General features: G+C 41.5%; 1 protein-coding gene across 2 annotated transcripts in view; it reads right to left on the reverse strand.

Moving 5' to 3' along the window:
- The window catches only part of ADTRP (androgen dependent TFPI regulating protein), a 301601-nt gene that overhangs the window by 65002 nt on the left and 220046 nt on the right, over nucleotides 1-16553 (reverse strand). Inside the window, exon 5 of one of the 2 annotated variants that reach the window (XM_085606587.1) lies at nucleotides 4265-4416. The exons of the other annotated variant lie outside the window; for it this stretch is intronic. Within the exon in view, the coding sequence (XP_085462713.1) occupies nucleotides 4265-4416 (152 nt within the window). The remainder of the gene's footprint in view (nucleotides 1-4264; nucleotides 4417-16553) is intronic. 2 annotated transcript variants of the gene reach the window in all.

Consider the following 16553-nt stretch of genomic DNA (forward strand, 5'->3'; position numbering starts at 1 on the left):
CATCTGCATTCTGATGGGTATTCCTGAGGAGGGAGGAATGGAAGGGGCTGACACACTTCAAAAGGTAGTGTCCAGTCCACAAACAAAGGGCTGATTGCCCCCCACAGATAGCCTGGCAGACAGGACTGGGTTGAAAGGATACCTTGTGCACTTCAGAGAGCTGCTTTGAAGTCATCCCCTACATCAAAGGCACTTTTAGGTATAGGGTGCTGGGTCTCTGACCCCCTAAACTCAGACACTTATGGATCTTGAAATTAACTGCTGTCAGAAGGACTGATGAGCTGCTAAAAGGAGTCAGCTGGACTGCTTTTCTGGAAGCATGGTTTTTCTGCTTGTTTCCCTGCTGCCTGCTACTTCTTTTGACCTGAAGATGAGCTGGACTCTGCCTTCCCTCCAAGTGTTCTCTAAGGGCTTGCTGGCTTGCCTGTTGCTTTCTGAAGTCTTAGGGACACAAAAGACTTCCTGCAATTCTGCCAGTGCTACTAGACTCTGCCTTCTGTGAGTCCTACCCTTGCCTAAGGTGTCCTCTCCAAGTGTTGGGCCTCAGAAGTGGGTTCTGTAGCAGTTTTGCTACAAAACTGATGCACTGTCGCCTTTTTGCCGATCGGAACCAACGCATCGCCCTTCGACGTACAGGCTGTTTGATGTCAGAGGCTCTACAGTCTGCGTGGCCCGACGACAATACTCTTCATGGCTCGATGATGACGCATTGCCTTCACCTCAGCGAAAACTTGACAATGGCGCAGCAACCCGACTGCATGGAAAAAAAAGATAGACGCATTGTGCCCTCAGTATCGATGATTTGCTCCATCCAAGGTGCTGTCACAGTGGGACCTGCATGGGTCCTGCAGCCAGGCTTGTCCTCCAACGTGGTCGGCCTGAACTTTGGATTTGCAACGGTCCCTCACAAGCTCAAGTAACCTTTTGACCTCTAGTGACTTCTGTTTTTGGCATTTAATCTTTAAAAATTCATATCTTCACTTCCACTGATTACATTTTTGTTGCTTTGTTCTCATTGTGCTTGGATACATATTCTTTATTGTTCTAATCCTGTGTGGAGTCTTTTTGTGATGTAGTCATTGTGTTACCGTGTGTGTGTTACAAAAATATCTTACACATTGCCTCTTTAGTAAGTCTGACTGCTCTGTGCCAAGCTACCAAAAGGTGAGCACAGGTTATCTTTTAGTGTGTATCTAGCTTACCCTGACTAAACTGGTGTTTTTCCGCCTGGCCTGGGTGCATACCTCAGCCAACCTGGAATCCAATTTCTAACAATAAATATGTGATTAAGAAGAAGAATTTGATGAAATGTGCCATCCACAGCCTAAACGAGCACAGGTACTAACCTAACTTTGTCTCTTCTCTCCCTTAGTTGGCCGTCCACGGCCATTCATTTACATTATCTCACCTAATATATCAATGATGAATCCAGGAACTGGCTATGTCTCTGGATAAATAAGTAAACCACTGTCACTTTGAGACTGGAACAGTACCTTCAATCTGTCTACTTTGAAATCTTTTAACAATTCCCAAATTTTGTGTGCTTAGATAGAAATCCTAACTACATCGTTAGGTTTTTACTGACTTTTGTGTGATTTCCATGAATTCCAGCCACTGTGGTGCAATTTCTGATTTTTAACATTACAAAATCAAGGATTAAGTTTCCTAAATTCGATTGTTAAAAAACACTTCAAATGCTATGCATTACTTTTAACATTTACATTAAATTATCTGCAGGTTTTTCCCAATACCAAATAATAAATTCAAAAGGTTCTTAGATTTGATTTTAACATCATGTAAAGCCCTCAAAAAAAAAAAATCAAATTGTATTTATTAGTCTATTTGGTTATTTAGGTTGGCTGATATCTTGGTAAACAGACATAATATCGAATTCAAAATATCGATAGGACAGAATAACGAGTTTTTAATGTAAAATGGACAGAATATCGAATTGCCAAAATATAGTGGTGAAGAATATCGAAAATCAGGTAAGAAATAAAATATCGATTTAAATAATATAGAAGTAAGTAATATCGAAACTCATAATATAGTTGTTAAAAATATCGATTTTTTTTATAGCGTTTTAAGTGTTAATATATGTGTTAAAAGTATGTATAAATTTTGGAATGTATGTTTGAACATTTTTAAAGTAATGAATTGTATGTTATTTAATTTTTGTGTAATTTAATTCCGTAGTGGGTTGTGGGTTTATCGGGGATTAGGGTGGGAAGTAATTTAATTATAGTACATTAAATAATAATTTTTAGGAATTATTAATTATTTTTAATTTAATTTTGCGTTTTACTTCTGTAGCGGGTTGTGGGTTTATAGGGGAATAGGGTGGGAAGTAATGTAATTGTTATTAGGTAATTATTAATTGGTATTGAAAATTAATTGGTTGTTGATAAATTATTAATTGGTAAATAATTAGTATTAATTGGTAATTAATTAGTATTAATTGTTTAATTGATAATTATGTTAATTGTATTAATTTATTATTTGTAGCGGGTTGTGGGTTTATAGGGGAATATGGTGGGAATTCATTTAATTGTAAATAATTCATTATTGAAATAATTTTTGTATATTGCTAATTAATTTATTCTTAATTAATTATTAATTGGTATTAATTTTATTTATTACTTTTTGGTATTGAAAATTAATTGGATGTTAATTAATTATTAATAGGTTATTAATAAAAAAACATAGGTATTTATAATAAATTAATTATTAAATATTGTGTGATTGGTAATTAATTTTAATATTTGTATTTGGTATTAATAATTTATTTATTTTTAATAAAATATTAAATTATTATTTTCTCTGCTATTGCACTCACTGGAGTGGGAATAGTATTTTTTCCCCCTACGCTATCCAACGCTTTCCCTACTGTTGCACTCTTTGGAGTGGGAATAGTCAATTTTACCCTCCCGCTATCCAACGCTTTCCCTACTGTTGCACTCTTTGGAGTGGGAATAGTAATTTTTACCCCTACGCTATCCAACGCTTTCCCTACTGTTGCACTCTTTGGAGTGGGAATAGTAATTTTTACCCCTACGCTATCCAACGCTTTCCCTACTGTTGCACTCTTTGGAGTGGGAATAGTAATTTTTACCCCTACGCTATCCAACGCTTTCCCTACTGTTGCACTCTCTGGAGTGGGAATAGTAATTTTTACCCCTACGCTATCCAACGCTTTCCCTACTGTTGCACTCTTTGGAGTGGGAATAGTAATTTTTACCCCTACGCCATCTGACATTTTCCCTACTGTTGCACTCACTGGAGTGGGAATAGTAAATTTTGCCCTCCCGCTATCCAACACTTTCCCTACTGTTGCACTCTCTGAAGTGGGAATAGTAATTTTTACCCCTACGCTATCCAACGCTTTCCCTACTGTTGCACTCTCTGGAGTGGGAATAGTAATTTTTAGCCCTACTCTATCCAACGCTTTCCCTACTGTTGCACTCTTTGGAGTGGGAATAGTAATTTTTACCCCTACGCTATCCAATGCTTTCCCTACTGTTGAACTCACTGGAGTGGGAATAGTAAATTTTACCCTCCCGCTATCCAACGCTTTCCCTACTGTTACACTCTCTGGAGTGTGAAGATTAATTTTTACCACTACGCTATCCAATGCTTTCCCTATTATTACACTGTCTGGAGTGGGAATACTAATTTTTACCCTCCCGCTATCCAACGCTTTCCCTACTGTTGCACTCTCTGGAGTGGGAATAGTAATTTTTACCCTCCCGCTATCCAACGTTTTCCCTACTATTGCACTTACTGGAGTGGTAATAGTAAATTTTACCCGCCCGCTATCCTACGCAAAAAATATTGCATTTTTAAAAAAAATATTACGTTAATATATATGTATTATTTTTTTTTTTTACTTACATTAATTATTTATTAATTTTAAAGTAATTTAAGTATTTTTAAGTATGTTTCAGTTAATTATATGTTTTATTTCATTAATTTTACATTAATTTTAAGACATTTAAAAAAATTCGATATTGTGACTAACTATATTTTTTACAACGATATTTAGGATTCTATATTTTTGTACTTACCTGTTTGGAGATAGGACTTCGATATTTTGGCATTCTATATTTATCCTTCGATATTTTGGCAATTCGATATTCTTCTTCTCGATATTTCGTCAGTGATATGATATCTTACATGAAACCTTGAATTTCTTTGACACTTCAGAATAATGCTCAATGCTTTAATACATCACATTTTATAAGTCAACTTTGGAAAATTAACTTACCCCATTTCAGGCTGTTCAAAATATCACCAATAATATAGATGAAAGCAACTAAGACCAGACTGGTGGAGATAAAGGCTAGAAAACCAAGTGGACTAAGCAGACCAAGGAGAGGATACACCCATTCTCCAGCAGCAATGTATATCCATATGACCCTGTTTAGCAGAAGAGATTATTCAATTTCATGTTAAAATTTTAAATGAATATAGAAATCATTAAGTGTGTCCTACATTGTGAACAGAAGAAACAGTATTCTCAACACTCAACATCAACATTAAAAACACATTTGTCTTGTAAAGTCAAAACGATAACTTATTAAATTGTGGGTAACTGGACATGGCATACTAGATTGGCCCGATGGTTTTTAACAGCCGCAGTGTATAAGCATCTTCCGTTTCTGTTTTAGAATTAGTCTTGTCTCCACTACAATGGTTCTAATTGATTGCAGTTTTAATCCTCACGTGGACTAGCAATATCAAAGCAACGCAAAAGGTAGCCCCAAAGCCAAGAATTCTCCAGTAACGGGACCACTCTGACAAGGGTGTGCCTGTCTGCGCCAAGCAATGCTTCTAAAGAAAGCTACCCTTACCATTTGCCTCACTAAGACGTGCAACATACTAAAACTAACGCGCCGGCCATGTAAACATAAACAAAATTGCCATATTTCTAATACCCACAATCTCATCCACATACCAATGACTAGTACAAACACCACCAAAAGCACACAACCTCCAACTTGCGTTCATTAATTCTAACGCTACAGTCACAAATAGTCCATATTTAACTAACATAATCACACAACACAACCTAGATGAACTTTACATGGACTTTCTCAGAGTAATATTCACTGACAACAACATCAAAATCCATCATTAAGCTGATAACACCAACTCTAACTGAAAATCTTCCCTCCCTAAATATGGCCTTGAGCTGATCCAGATACATATGTCAAGTACATACCTAAAGCTCAACAAAACTGTATTCATCCTCTTCAACAATGATTCCAAGCAACAGTGGCTTGAAGCCTGGTTCTTCAATATGAATCTAACTAACAGTGCTAAATCAAATGCCTTCACCCTCAACACAGAGTTCACATTCAAAGAGCACATCACCAGAAAGAACAAGAGAGTAATGTACAATGTTCACTCGATGAGAAACTGAAACCCTTTCTTCTAGAAAACTATTTCAGAATAACACTGCAAACCATGGCCCTTTTCACTTTGATGGAAGCACTGTTTTGCTCAATGGCTTTCCAAACAATAATTTTTCACCCCTGAAAGGTATCCTGCATGCCATATTTTGACCTTATCAACAGTGGCGGTTTCTCCCCGAGGGCGTCGGGGCTCCGCCCCCATTACCAAAGTGGCATGCTCAATACTCATCATATAATTTATTTAATTTAGAAAAATCAGTTTTTCATGTCTTCTTCTATCTTATAATAGTCTACATATTGCCGCCGTGACAGTGGCCGTTCGTCGCTGGAGGCATGTCACGTGACTCTACCCTTGCATGCTTCCCCTTGCAGGCCCAAAGAAGCCTAAGTCCAAGTGTTTGATGGGCTGACAACCTCACAGCCCTGAAGGCTGTGATGTCATCAGCTCGGCAAGGACCTATCTTCAGGGCCCAGTCTCCACCCCTGATGGTGTGGAGGCAAAGTTAGCCCCGGGTGTTTTAAGTCCAAACCCGGTATCGCTAACCCACCATGTCAATCAGAGAGTGGAGAGTTTTCCCAACTCATTACAGGGCGTGGTGGGACACCCTGTGACGAGTTGGGAAAGGAAGGGGTGTGGCAGGCGGGAAGCCGAGAATTTGAGTCTGCGCACACTCGACCCTTCCCGCGCATGTGTCTGCACTCTGTGGTCACGTTGGAACTTTCTGAAAGGAGGAAGCTTTAGCTTTAGCCACTGCGTCATGGTCCGACACGGACTGCAGTCCCCCGACTGAGACAGTCCACACATCATTTCTGTGCACTGTCAGCAGCACTGACTCCAAGTCTCCGACTCGACTGAACTCAGGAGTCGGCACCATCGGCACGGCAGTTGCCGCAGCCCAGGTAAGGCCCAGGCGGACATTTTTTAACGTTATGCCTGGGCTAGAGCGGTAGAGCCAGAGGCATGCCACAGTCAATGCGAGCTTTTGCATGTTTGTAAGTAAAGTTTGTAACATATCGAATGCTTCTGGGGGTTGGACCGGCGACCCACTGCTCTCTGATGGGCTGAGAGCACGGCGCTCGACAAGGCACAGCGTGGACTGAGTGTGTCCAAAGCCCAGTGTACTGTGAGTAACATGGAGGCGGCTTCCACTGGACCCATTCCTGATTCCCCAAATCCGGCAGAAGTGAGTCTGTGCGTGTTAACTATTACCATTCTTCAGAGAAATGAAACAGACAGAATAATGCAAAACAAACTGTGTAGTCAGCTGACAGATCGGGCGTTGTGCAGTTACGACTCTTTTGTCAAAAGCTGAGGCATGAGCGAAACACGCACCAGGATATTAACGAATAATTATTACAGGCCTTCTCTGGAAAATGGCGGCGATCCGTTGTTGCCGCAGGTTGTGGAGATCTTGCTAGTTGTCTGTAAAATTATTATGCTACAATGGCCGGGCTTGGTCCGGCTCAAAATAAACCACTACCAAAATATGACTAAGGAGTGAAAATAAACAAGGGCGCAAGGCAGGCCACCCAAGCACCTCGCTGCACGCGCACACAAATGCGCAAAATAAAAGTAAGTATAGTTCTTCATTTATGACGGAGCTTGTCAGGCACTTTACTGGCATAATATGTGCATTTGCACAAACCAAGCCTGCTCTGCGTGGCACCTATGCAGGTAGGTGTGGACACATGATGTATTGTAATGGACAAAAGACAATACATATATGCGTATTAAGACCACCAAATAAAACACAAACTCTACGGGCACAGGGTATCGTTTACCGCTCGAAAGCAGAGTGGAGAGCTGTTGGAAATGAAAGGTAAAAGCGGGTTTTCGACCTGCCGGTTTGATTTCTGCTAACGTCGGAGAGCCGAGACATGCTTAGGAGAAGGAAACGATTAACAAATAACATTTTCGGGGACACTTAATCCCCAGAGACGAAGCTGCATTTGATTTCAGGCGTGTGTGGGTTTGCAACTGCACATGTTGTGTACGTGTTTAGATATGTATCCGAAAAGCACACGCAGCCCTGAGGTGGCACACACACCCTTTGTATTTGATACACTCAACCGCTCACAGGCCACTGCTCCCAGAAATGTTGTGTGCCCCCAACCAGTTGCAAAGTTCGATAAACCGCTTAAACCTTGGCCTCATCACCAAAATCCAGAAAAGGAACAGGCAGCTGATTTGTCCACCCTGCAGCTATTCGGTGTTGATGTAAATCTGTGTAACCCCCCCCCCCCCAATCATACAATGTAGATTTTATTCTGCACAGATCATAAAAACCCCTTTGTACACATCTATGGAGACGAGTTCACATTCTGGGCATCCCACCCTCAGTCAGTAGTACTCAGTCTGCATGTAACTGAGTGTGGCCCGGAGACGGTCGCACTGCAACAAGCCTCTGTTCCTTGTGCACCCAGTGTTCTTCTGACGTGTGTCCAATACTGAGTGCGTCGGGGTGGCTTCAAAAATGTACCATAGCTGGCAGGTAGCGGGGGCCCCGAGTGTTGTCGCGGGGGCCCGAGTGTTGTGGGTCACTTGTCACTACACTCGGCCGGCGAGCGGCACTGCATCCCTGCTGGTAGAGTGAAGGAAGGGGTGGGATGTGCTCGTCTGTCAGTCTGGCATGAGATTAAAGGATGCCGCTGTGTCCAGTGACTGGGGGGATACTCACTCTTCATACTATATATAGATTTATCTGCAAATCAATTGGGACGCGCACACCTGTATATTCAGTCAAAGAACATTCTGAACATTCTGCTGAAATGCACCTGATTTCGAATTGCTTACAGGAAAGTGAGCTACATGTGCACAAAGGCTGTAGCATCACTTTGACGCAGGTGTGACACAAACCGAGGTCACATACGGCTTATTGCACAGACATTACCAATCTCCCACAATTCGTGCAAACCATTTTCAGTAGTGCACAGCCTTAATATCATGTGTCTAAAGATGTTTGAATCAGCGATGTTTACATGTCTGAGTACTGTCCATCTCAAACCAGACAGTGCATGATTAATTGCAACATATGTACCATAATGTACCATAGGTGAATTCACTCTTTTACAGCGAATGTGTGATTCGTGCTGTGCAAGGCGCTTCCTTTTTTGCTGTTTAATCTTGCCTCTATAGGCTTTCTCACACTGGCTTGCTCTTCTTCATTTTAATGCATTCTGGCCAATATTTCTTACCTAGACTGGTACCTTTATAATATTCTAAGTGGATAAAGTAGGCATTTGACTCTGTTGGGCCCTCTTGAATGCCACTTTATTTCACGTAGGCACTGGCTTGAAAATGCCCACTCATTTTTCAAATGTGTGATTCGTGCTGTACAAGGCGCTTCCTTTTTTCCTGTTTAGTCTTGCCTATATAGGCTTTCTCACACAGGCTTGCTCTTGTCCCTGTGCATCCGCCTATCTATGATGGCTGAAGTGTTACTAGTGAGTGTTGTTTGTCCATCTTCCTGCGTCTCTTTAGTTTTTTGTCTGCGAGGCCCCTCACATGATCCTTATATGTTGACTAATGTTGAGTAACTGTTTAAAGGCACTCTTATTCATTGTATTGCATTCTGGCCAATATTTCTTACCTAGACTGGTACCAATATGATATTCTATGTGGAAAGGTAGGCATTTGACTCTGTTGGGCCATCTTGAATGCCACTTTATCTCACCTAGGCACTGGCTTGAAAATGCACCATTTGCCCACTCATTTTTCACATTTTTCTCGGGGAGAGAACCCCCAGAACCCTCCTTAGGTCGTTCGGGCACACTCGCTCCGCTCGCTCGCCGCGGTGTGCTCGACCACTAATTTTACGCCCCACCACTTTCAACTGTCACCAGCTGCCACAGCTTATCAAGGACTTCAAGAATTTCCACCAGATCACCTCTACACTCAAGGACATACACATGCTTCTCCTCTAGGCCCATGCCATCTTCAACATCAGATGCATTACATATTTGTCCCTCAAAAACGACAACCCAGCCAATCTGGCCAAGAAGCTAACCACCTTAGGTCATGGGAGCCAGGTTGACAACATTATTGGTGAGGCCTAGGTCACATAACTCAATTCTGAATATAAACTGTGAAAGATTGCAAGGAGGGCATGGACGTGGTTGTCTTATCCACTTATGAAATGTAAGCATTTGTATTCATTTTAAGACTCAACTGTGCATTTAACTTCAATGCTCCTGCAACTCTGCACACACACACGCACAGGGCCTGACTGGCCATAGCGGGCACCGGGCATTTCCCCGGTGGGCCGCCAGGTTTGGGGTCGGTTTTGGGCCCCTGGTGGCTGATTTTGTTACAGGGCTGTTTTTGCAGCGTAGCTGCAATATCGGCTGCTGTAACAAAATCGACAGAACCCGACCCTGGTAAACTGCTTGGCCACACCCCCAAACACCTGGGGGGCTGGCCAAGCACTTTGCCAGGGCCGGTTTTGGGTCCCAGTCCGGCCCTGCAAACGCACAAATACGCACACACACAATGCTCCCTCTGCAACACATGCATTGCCCCTCTGCCTACTTCCACTTCTACACATCTGTTTTGGCCAATGATCTTTCATAGTGGTGGGAGGTCATACTTGCCCCAAAACACAGCATGTGGGTAAAGCCAGTGAGCAAGACTTCTTTTAAGAAGGTTTGCATGTGAAAAGGGGGTTAAATAGTTGATTCTAAAACACGATTTTCCCATACATTTGATAATAAGTCACAGGTTTTGAAAGAGTACTTATTAAATATCCCAGTACTTCCATGGTGTGCCAAGGAATCATGACCCTACCCAGGAGTTAACCACAGTGTTTCCAACATTTACCATGAATTCATACTATATGGCAGGCTCCAGTATTCCAGGGTGCCCCTTCATGCCAAGAATTACATGCAATAAGCCAGCATTTTGCCATGAAGGCTCCTATATATCTTGTGTGCCCCATATGTCCAGAATGATATGCGGTTAGTAAAGACCAACATTTTACCATGGGTGAACGCCCATACCAATAGTGCCCTTTCATATGCCAAGAATTACCTCCAGTATGTCAACACCCAAATTAATTATGGGTGTCCTAATTTTCGAAGATTTACCTCCAGTATGGCATGGACTGCATTAAATATGGGTGTGGGTAATACCCCCAAACATATATCAATGGTCCCTTGCACATGTGCCAATAATTGCCTACAGTATTCCAGGATGAGCAGCACACTCCTGTCCATAAACAAATTCTCACATCATACTCTCCCTCCCTCTCTCAAGCACACACACTGTTATACATGAAAAACAGTCTCACACACAATCACAAACTCACATACACTTTCACATGCACTCACTCACTCTCACACACACATTCTCAGTCTAGCACACTCGCTCTCACTTACAATTGATCTCCCTCATAGACCCTCTCTCCCACTAAAACTCTCTCATATGCCTTGTTACTCCCACTCCCACTTTTCTAATCTGCCTGTGTTGTGGTAGAAAAGCTTTCACTGTCCCTGCCATCCTTGGATTGCATGTTACTAAAGCTGGGTAAAACCATTTTCTTGATACCCTATTCAAAAGTGAAAACCTGACATTGCCAATGCTTGTTTTCACGCATGATGAGAATGAAATAATGCAAATAATAGGTGATAGACTAACAGGGTTTATATGGGATTTCCATGTGGATCAAGTAGTTTCAATATTTTAAATGGACGAGACAACTTTGTAAAATTGAAAACATAGCTTCCAGGTGATTGAATGCCATTACTGACTCTATTATTCTTAGCTTTTTAGCCAACAACACTTTGCATGCTTGGATTTTCAGCCCCTACACAATATATATGCAATAGAATGCAGCAATGTGGTGCCAGAAAAGCAGGACTGCCTGAAGGAGTCACAAAAGACAAGGGTACAGGAAACGTTCATTACAACGCAGGCATTACCTCGCAATGCCTTTACAACTGAACTTTTACAACGCAAGTGCCTTTACATTGCATGCCATTACAACACATGCCATTACGACACGTCAGTATAACGCATGCCATTATAACGCATACCACTACAACGCATGTCATCACAACGCCTTACTAGATTAGTAATGGAGAATTTTATGTTTTAGGGTGGGTATGGGTTTTGGACTAGTTGGGAATAGTAATTTTTACCCCTACGCTATCCAACACTTTCCCTACTGTTGCACTCACTGGAGGGGGAATAATAGTTTTTACCCCTACACTAGCCAACACTTACCCTACTGTTGCAGTAAAAGAATTATGCATTGTAATGGTATGCGTTGTAATGTAATGGGTTGTAATGGCATGATTTGTAATGGTAGTTAAAAAAAAAATGCGTTGTGATGGTATGCGTTGTAAAATCCTGTGATGTAATGGTAGTTGTGTTGTAAAAACTGTGATGTAAAAGCATGCGTTGTAATTGTTTGCGTTGTAACGTCATATATTCCAAGGGCACCCATGGCAACTATGCAAAATATTAAAAAATCCAATTTCAGTTTGTGTTATTCGTTTTTATTCCTGAAAGCAATCACACGTTAATCAGTGAAGTCGTCAAAGTAGGAAGACTGTTTTTTTATGTGCAGATGTTTAAACAGGCAAACATTCATACTCCTGTAAAACGATAGCGGTTACTAAAAAAGTTACTGCCTACCCCAATGTAAGCCCCCATGGGAAGTGGGCAACGCGGCACATTTCGCAGTGCGTTTGGTTGGGGCGCATGGCGCTCCACTTCGCAGAGTTGTTATTCATGGTATCAATTGGGCAAGGTACTCTTACCAAGCTGCACGCACAATGGATTAATTTTGGACACGTTAGAGAATAAATAATGGATGAAATGGTGTGCATCGCACTCCCATAACTGTTTATGCAATTTGTCATTGCACCATCAGCATCCCACACCAAACCTACACAATGTGTAGCAGCAGAAACTGACAGCCCCTGGATTGAGAAGATGAAAAGATAGCTCCTCCATGGGAATCTGTGTTCCCAAGTAGGGCCCACACCTTGGTGTATTTTCACGAGCCTTTTAGCTGAGCCACAGTGCCCGTGCCTCGCGCAGACAACACCAATCCAGCAACGAGGCACTGCAAAACTGAAGATGTAAAGATGACATGGACTAAAGTTAAAAAACCTGGCCTTCTTGAACTACGCCTACATGATGTGGAACATTCCTATCAGGAATTCGCCAACCTTCCGGCAATTCAGAAAAATGCTGAATGCAAGGAGTCCTACCCCCAAAAAATGGAAACCAGTCCCTGGCCTCTTGTGAATGGTCCGTCCTCTGAGTCATACTCTTGCGCCTCCAATCCCTTTTAAATGCTCCATAGCATCCCAGCTAATTTGTGCTATACAAATACCACTACATACAAACGTACATACATTGCATCTCTCAGCTGAAACTACCAGCAATTTCTCAAACTTTCTTTATGATAGGGAAACAGAGAGCTTGCACCAAAATTCAGCAGTTTTTGGGCAGCTTCACATTAAATGTATGTGGAAGTTTTCGTGCACTAATTAGATTTGCACATTATTAATATCAGGCAGAATAGTAATCTACATTATGATTCACATATATACATTAAGATGCTATTGCCTTTAAAAAGATTTTGATATGACCTATTTTAAGATGCATTTTCCTGGCTTATGCAACTGGGCCTCTGCTAGGCCTTAACGCCATCTTGTTCAAAAAGGGACATGCTCGTGTCCTGTTTATTATTTCTGTTGCACGTACACAAGCAAGTCGTGTTTTTTAATTTCTGACAGTCACTGTTCTCAAAAAAGCCTTTCTAACATGGGCTCAGTAAAGTATCTTTCGCCTGCATGTAGTATTGCATTCATTCACAATGGTTTACTGTTTATGTGACTACTTTGGTCTAACATCTCTTGATGATGTTAGCCTAGAGGGGGCTGAATCAATAATTATTTAGTGGGATAGTGCTTGAGTGACAAGGCTGTATGGAACTTCTCATTCTTATTTCTGACTTGTTGGAAATGTGTTTCTTTGTCTAACACCTCGATAAATCTGCATGTTCTAGGCTTGTCTATGAGAAAATGTCTTATACAAACCCTCGATTTTGGGGGTGAGCCAAATTACTTTCCCATCCTACTAGGGATGCAGTCTGAGTTCTTACTGATATTGCTACTCATTTCGAACGTAAACTAATTTTGATTTTGCCTCTTATTTTGTATTGTTGTATTACTGAGAGCCTTCATGGCAATAACTTTATAGTTCTGTATTTTACAGTTTCTGTGTTGTAGATTTGTACCTTTTGACATTTTTGCAATAAATCTTCATGCATTTTCTAATTCCACCCTGGAACTCACTTATTGAGTTAGTCCTTTTTTACCTAATTGTAATTTTGATATGTTGATTTGCACCGTATCTTGGGAAACATTGCCTCATGAAATTGATGTTTAACACTATCCGCGATTCGACCACCTGTGGACATGCTGTTACGATGTTTCTTGGAGTGTATGAATTTAGGGGTACCCAGTGCCCACAATAACAGCATATTTTCTGGGCAGTGACAGCCACTACATTTAAGAACCTGACATCAGGGATCATATAAGGCAATAAAATGTAGCACAATGCATCTTTTGACTTGTTTACTTGTGTGAGCACTTCTAATTTCAATTGACTTTTTTTGCTACATCTATATTGCAAAAAAATCCCAGTGCACTTGCGTAATGGTAGAAACCATCCCTTCAATTAGCTGCAGAATATGAGGCTGGGGATTCCTTCCTATCTCAATCCACTGACTCACCCACTCAAGGAAAAATAATTTCTCTCGTCTTTCTGCAGATACAATTTGTTTTATTTTGTAATTTTAGTTTTACCATAATCATATTTTATTTTTATTTTGTTTCCTCGTCGTTTATTAACTTAATGTTACTTCGTCTCTCATTTCTATGCCTTTACCCCTTTAGCAGATGGAACAACATCACTGTAAAATAAAAGCATCATCTGAAAATAAAACAATCTTTTAACAAAATGGCAATATTATATTCTGTAGGATGAATTTTACCCGATAAATCATAGTTGTAATGTGTGTTTATCACTCAATCTTGAAATGTCAGATTCAGTAGTGAAATTCGGAGGTGGAGTATAACCCAACTGTGCCATTCAGCAGCAGTGCTGGGGTCTTAGGAAAATGTCCCACATGATAAGGGCCTTATTACAAGTGGTGGCGGTCCGATCACCGCCACTCTGTGGGCCGGCCTACAGTATTATAAGTGTGGCGGTTGGACCACCACAGAACCGCTGCGACTGTGGGGGATCAAGGATCCTGCGGTGGTCATGTGCACTAATATTCAGGCAGTGTCGCTGTGGTATGCATGCCACACCGTGCAGGAAGGTGCAGTCAACGCTCTGAGAGTGGCGGCCTGCATGTTAGGCTCTTCTATGAGCCTAGCAGACTGCCGCTTTCAGAACGCAGCTGTACCGCCTCCCAGACCAGGATTTAACTCCTAATCTGGCTGGCGGTCGTACAATGGCTTTGGCGATCCTACTGTAGACTGTGTGTTGCACCATTCGCTGTATGATTGCCAAAGTCGTAATAAGGCCCCATGGAAAACTGCTTTGCTGCACCACCTAAACATTGCTTCTGCTGAGATCTTGGGCGCAAGTGCCAATTGACCCCCTCATTTTAGAGTGGCCAATAAAGGAATCTACTCTGTAGTCAGAAATTCTAGAGAGGTTTGAATAGCTTCACAAGCGTCGCATGTGTCTATAAAACCAAACTTCCCCAAGCTGTCACTTTGAAGTACAGGTGTAGGACAGGGACTGCGCCTGCCTTATCAATAGGCTCGTCAGAGTATACCAGAGTTTACTCTCTTGTGAAGTTGGCGATTGTTGGGGGAGGGGGAGGGGGGGGGGTAATCAGGTAGAAGATATGATTGATAGAGTAGAAAATGTAGCTTAAATAAAAGCCATTATTTACACTAGACATTTACACTAGACATTAACACAAATTGCGTTGTACAATGAAACATAGGAAAATGTGCCTTTTCTTAAACGTGCAAAATTATTGTGTAGCATGATTTTTGCAGTAAGTACTCATTTCTATTGCAATTACATCACTAGGCCAGACTAGGCCTCTCCCACTTTCTACCTTTCAGTTAATTTTCATCTTTAATAAATAAATGCTTTTAGGAAATGCTGAACTATGCACTATGATTTGATAAATGAGTCACATTTCTCTGTAGAATGTGCTGACTTTAGAAATTTATTTCTTCTTTTCATAAGCTACAAGTAATCATCATATTTGGTTAATTTTTTAGCTGCCACATATTAACAATACTGAATAGTATATTAAAACAATAATGCTTACATGAAGACATGAATCTCGTAGCACTATTTTCTTTAATGACACAGCACTGCCTCTTTAAAGCAGGCTTTAGCATGGCGACCACCCCCCTCCCCCTTGTTTTTTTTTTCAGCGTGCCATTTGCTTTCCGTTTTACATTGGCGGTCGGACACACCACTCGCAGGATGCTGTCCTTGAGGAATAATGGCGGGCACTTCTTTTAATTTTCAGCGCGCAATGTGTGCTTTCACTTTTTGTTTTTTTCAGTGGGCCATGCGCTTTCCGTTTTACTTGGCAGCCCGTACACACCACTCCCGAGATGCTGCCCTTGATGAATAATGGCAGGCGTTTCTTGTTTTAATTTTCAGTGCGCCATGCGCAGTTTCACTTTCATAATTTTTTTCTGCGGCCATGCACTTTCCGTTTTACATGGCATCCGGCACACACCACTCCCGGGACGCTGCCATTGAGGAATAATGTTGGCTGCTTCTTGTTTTAATTTTCAGCGTGCCATGCGCGCTTTCAGTTTTACAATGGCAGCCCGGACACACCACTCCCGGGACGCTGCCCTTCTTATTCATTCACTTCTGAGCCTGTAAAACACAAAATGAAGATGCAACTGTTTACGCTGCATAATTTGATTTCTCCACATCTGCCTTATACAGGAATGCTTGGCAATGTTGATTTAGTAAGTATTTTTTGCCCTTCCGCCATTCTACAGCGAAAGGTTTTTTCCTTTCAATTTCAGAGCACCCACGCTTTGCAGTTGTCATTCTGCCCGTGTTGTGCAGCAACACTTGATTGATGCCCTTGAGCTAATCCGTGAACACAAACAGTTCATGTGTTCAAG

This window comes from Triturus cristatus, chromosome 5_2, assembly GCF_964204655.1.
Source record: "Triturus cristatus chromosome 5_2, aTriCri1.1, whole genome shotgun sequence".
NCBI lineage: Eukaryota > Metazoa > Chordata > Amphibia > Caudata > Salamandridae > Triturus > Triturus cristatus.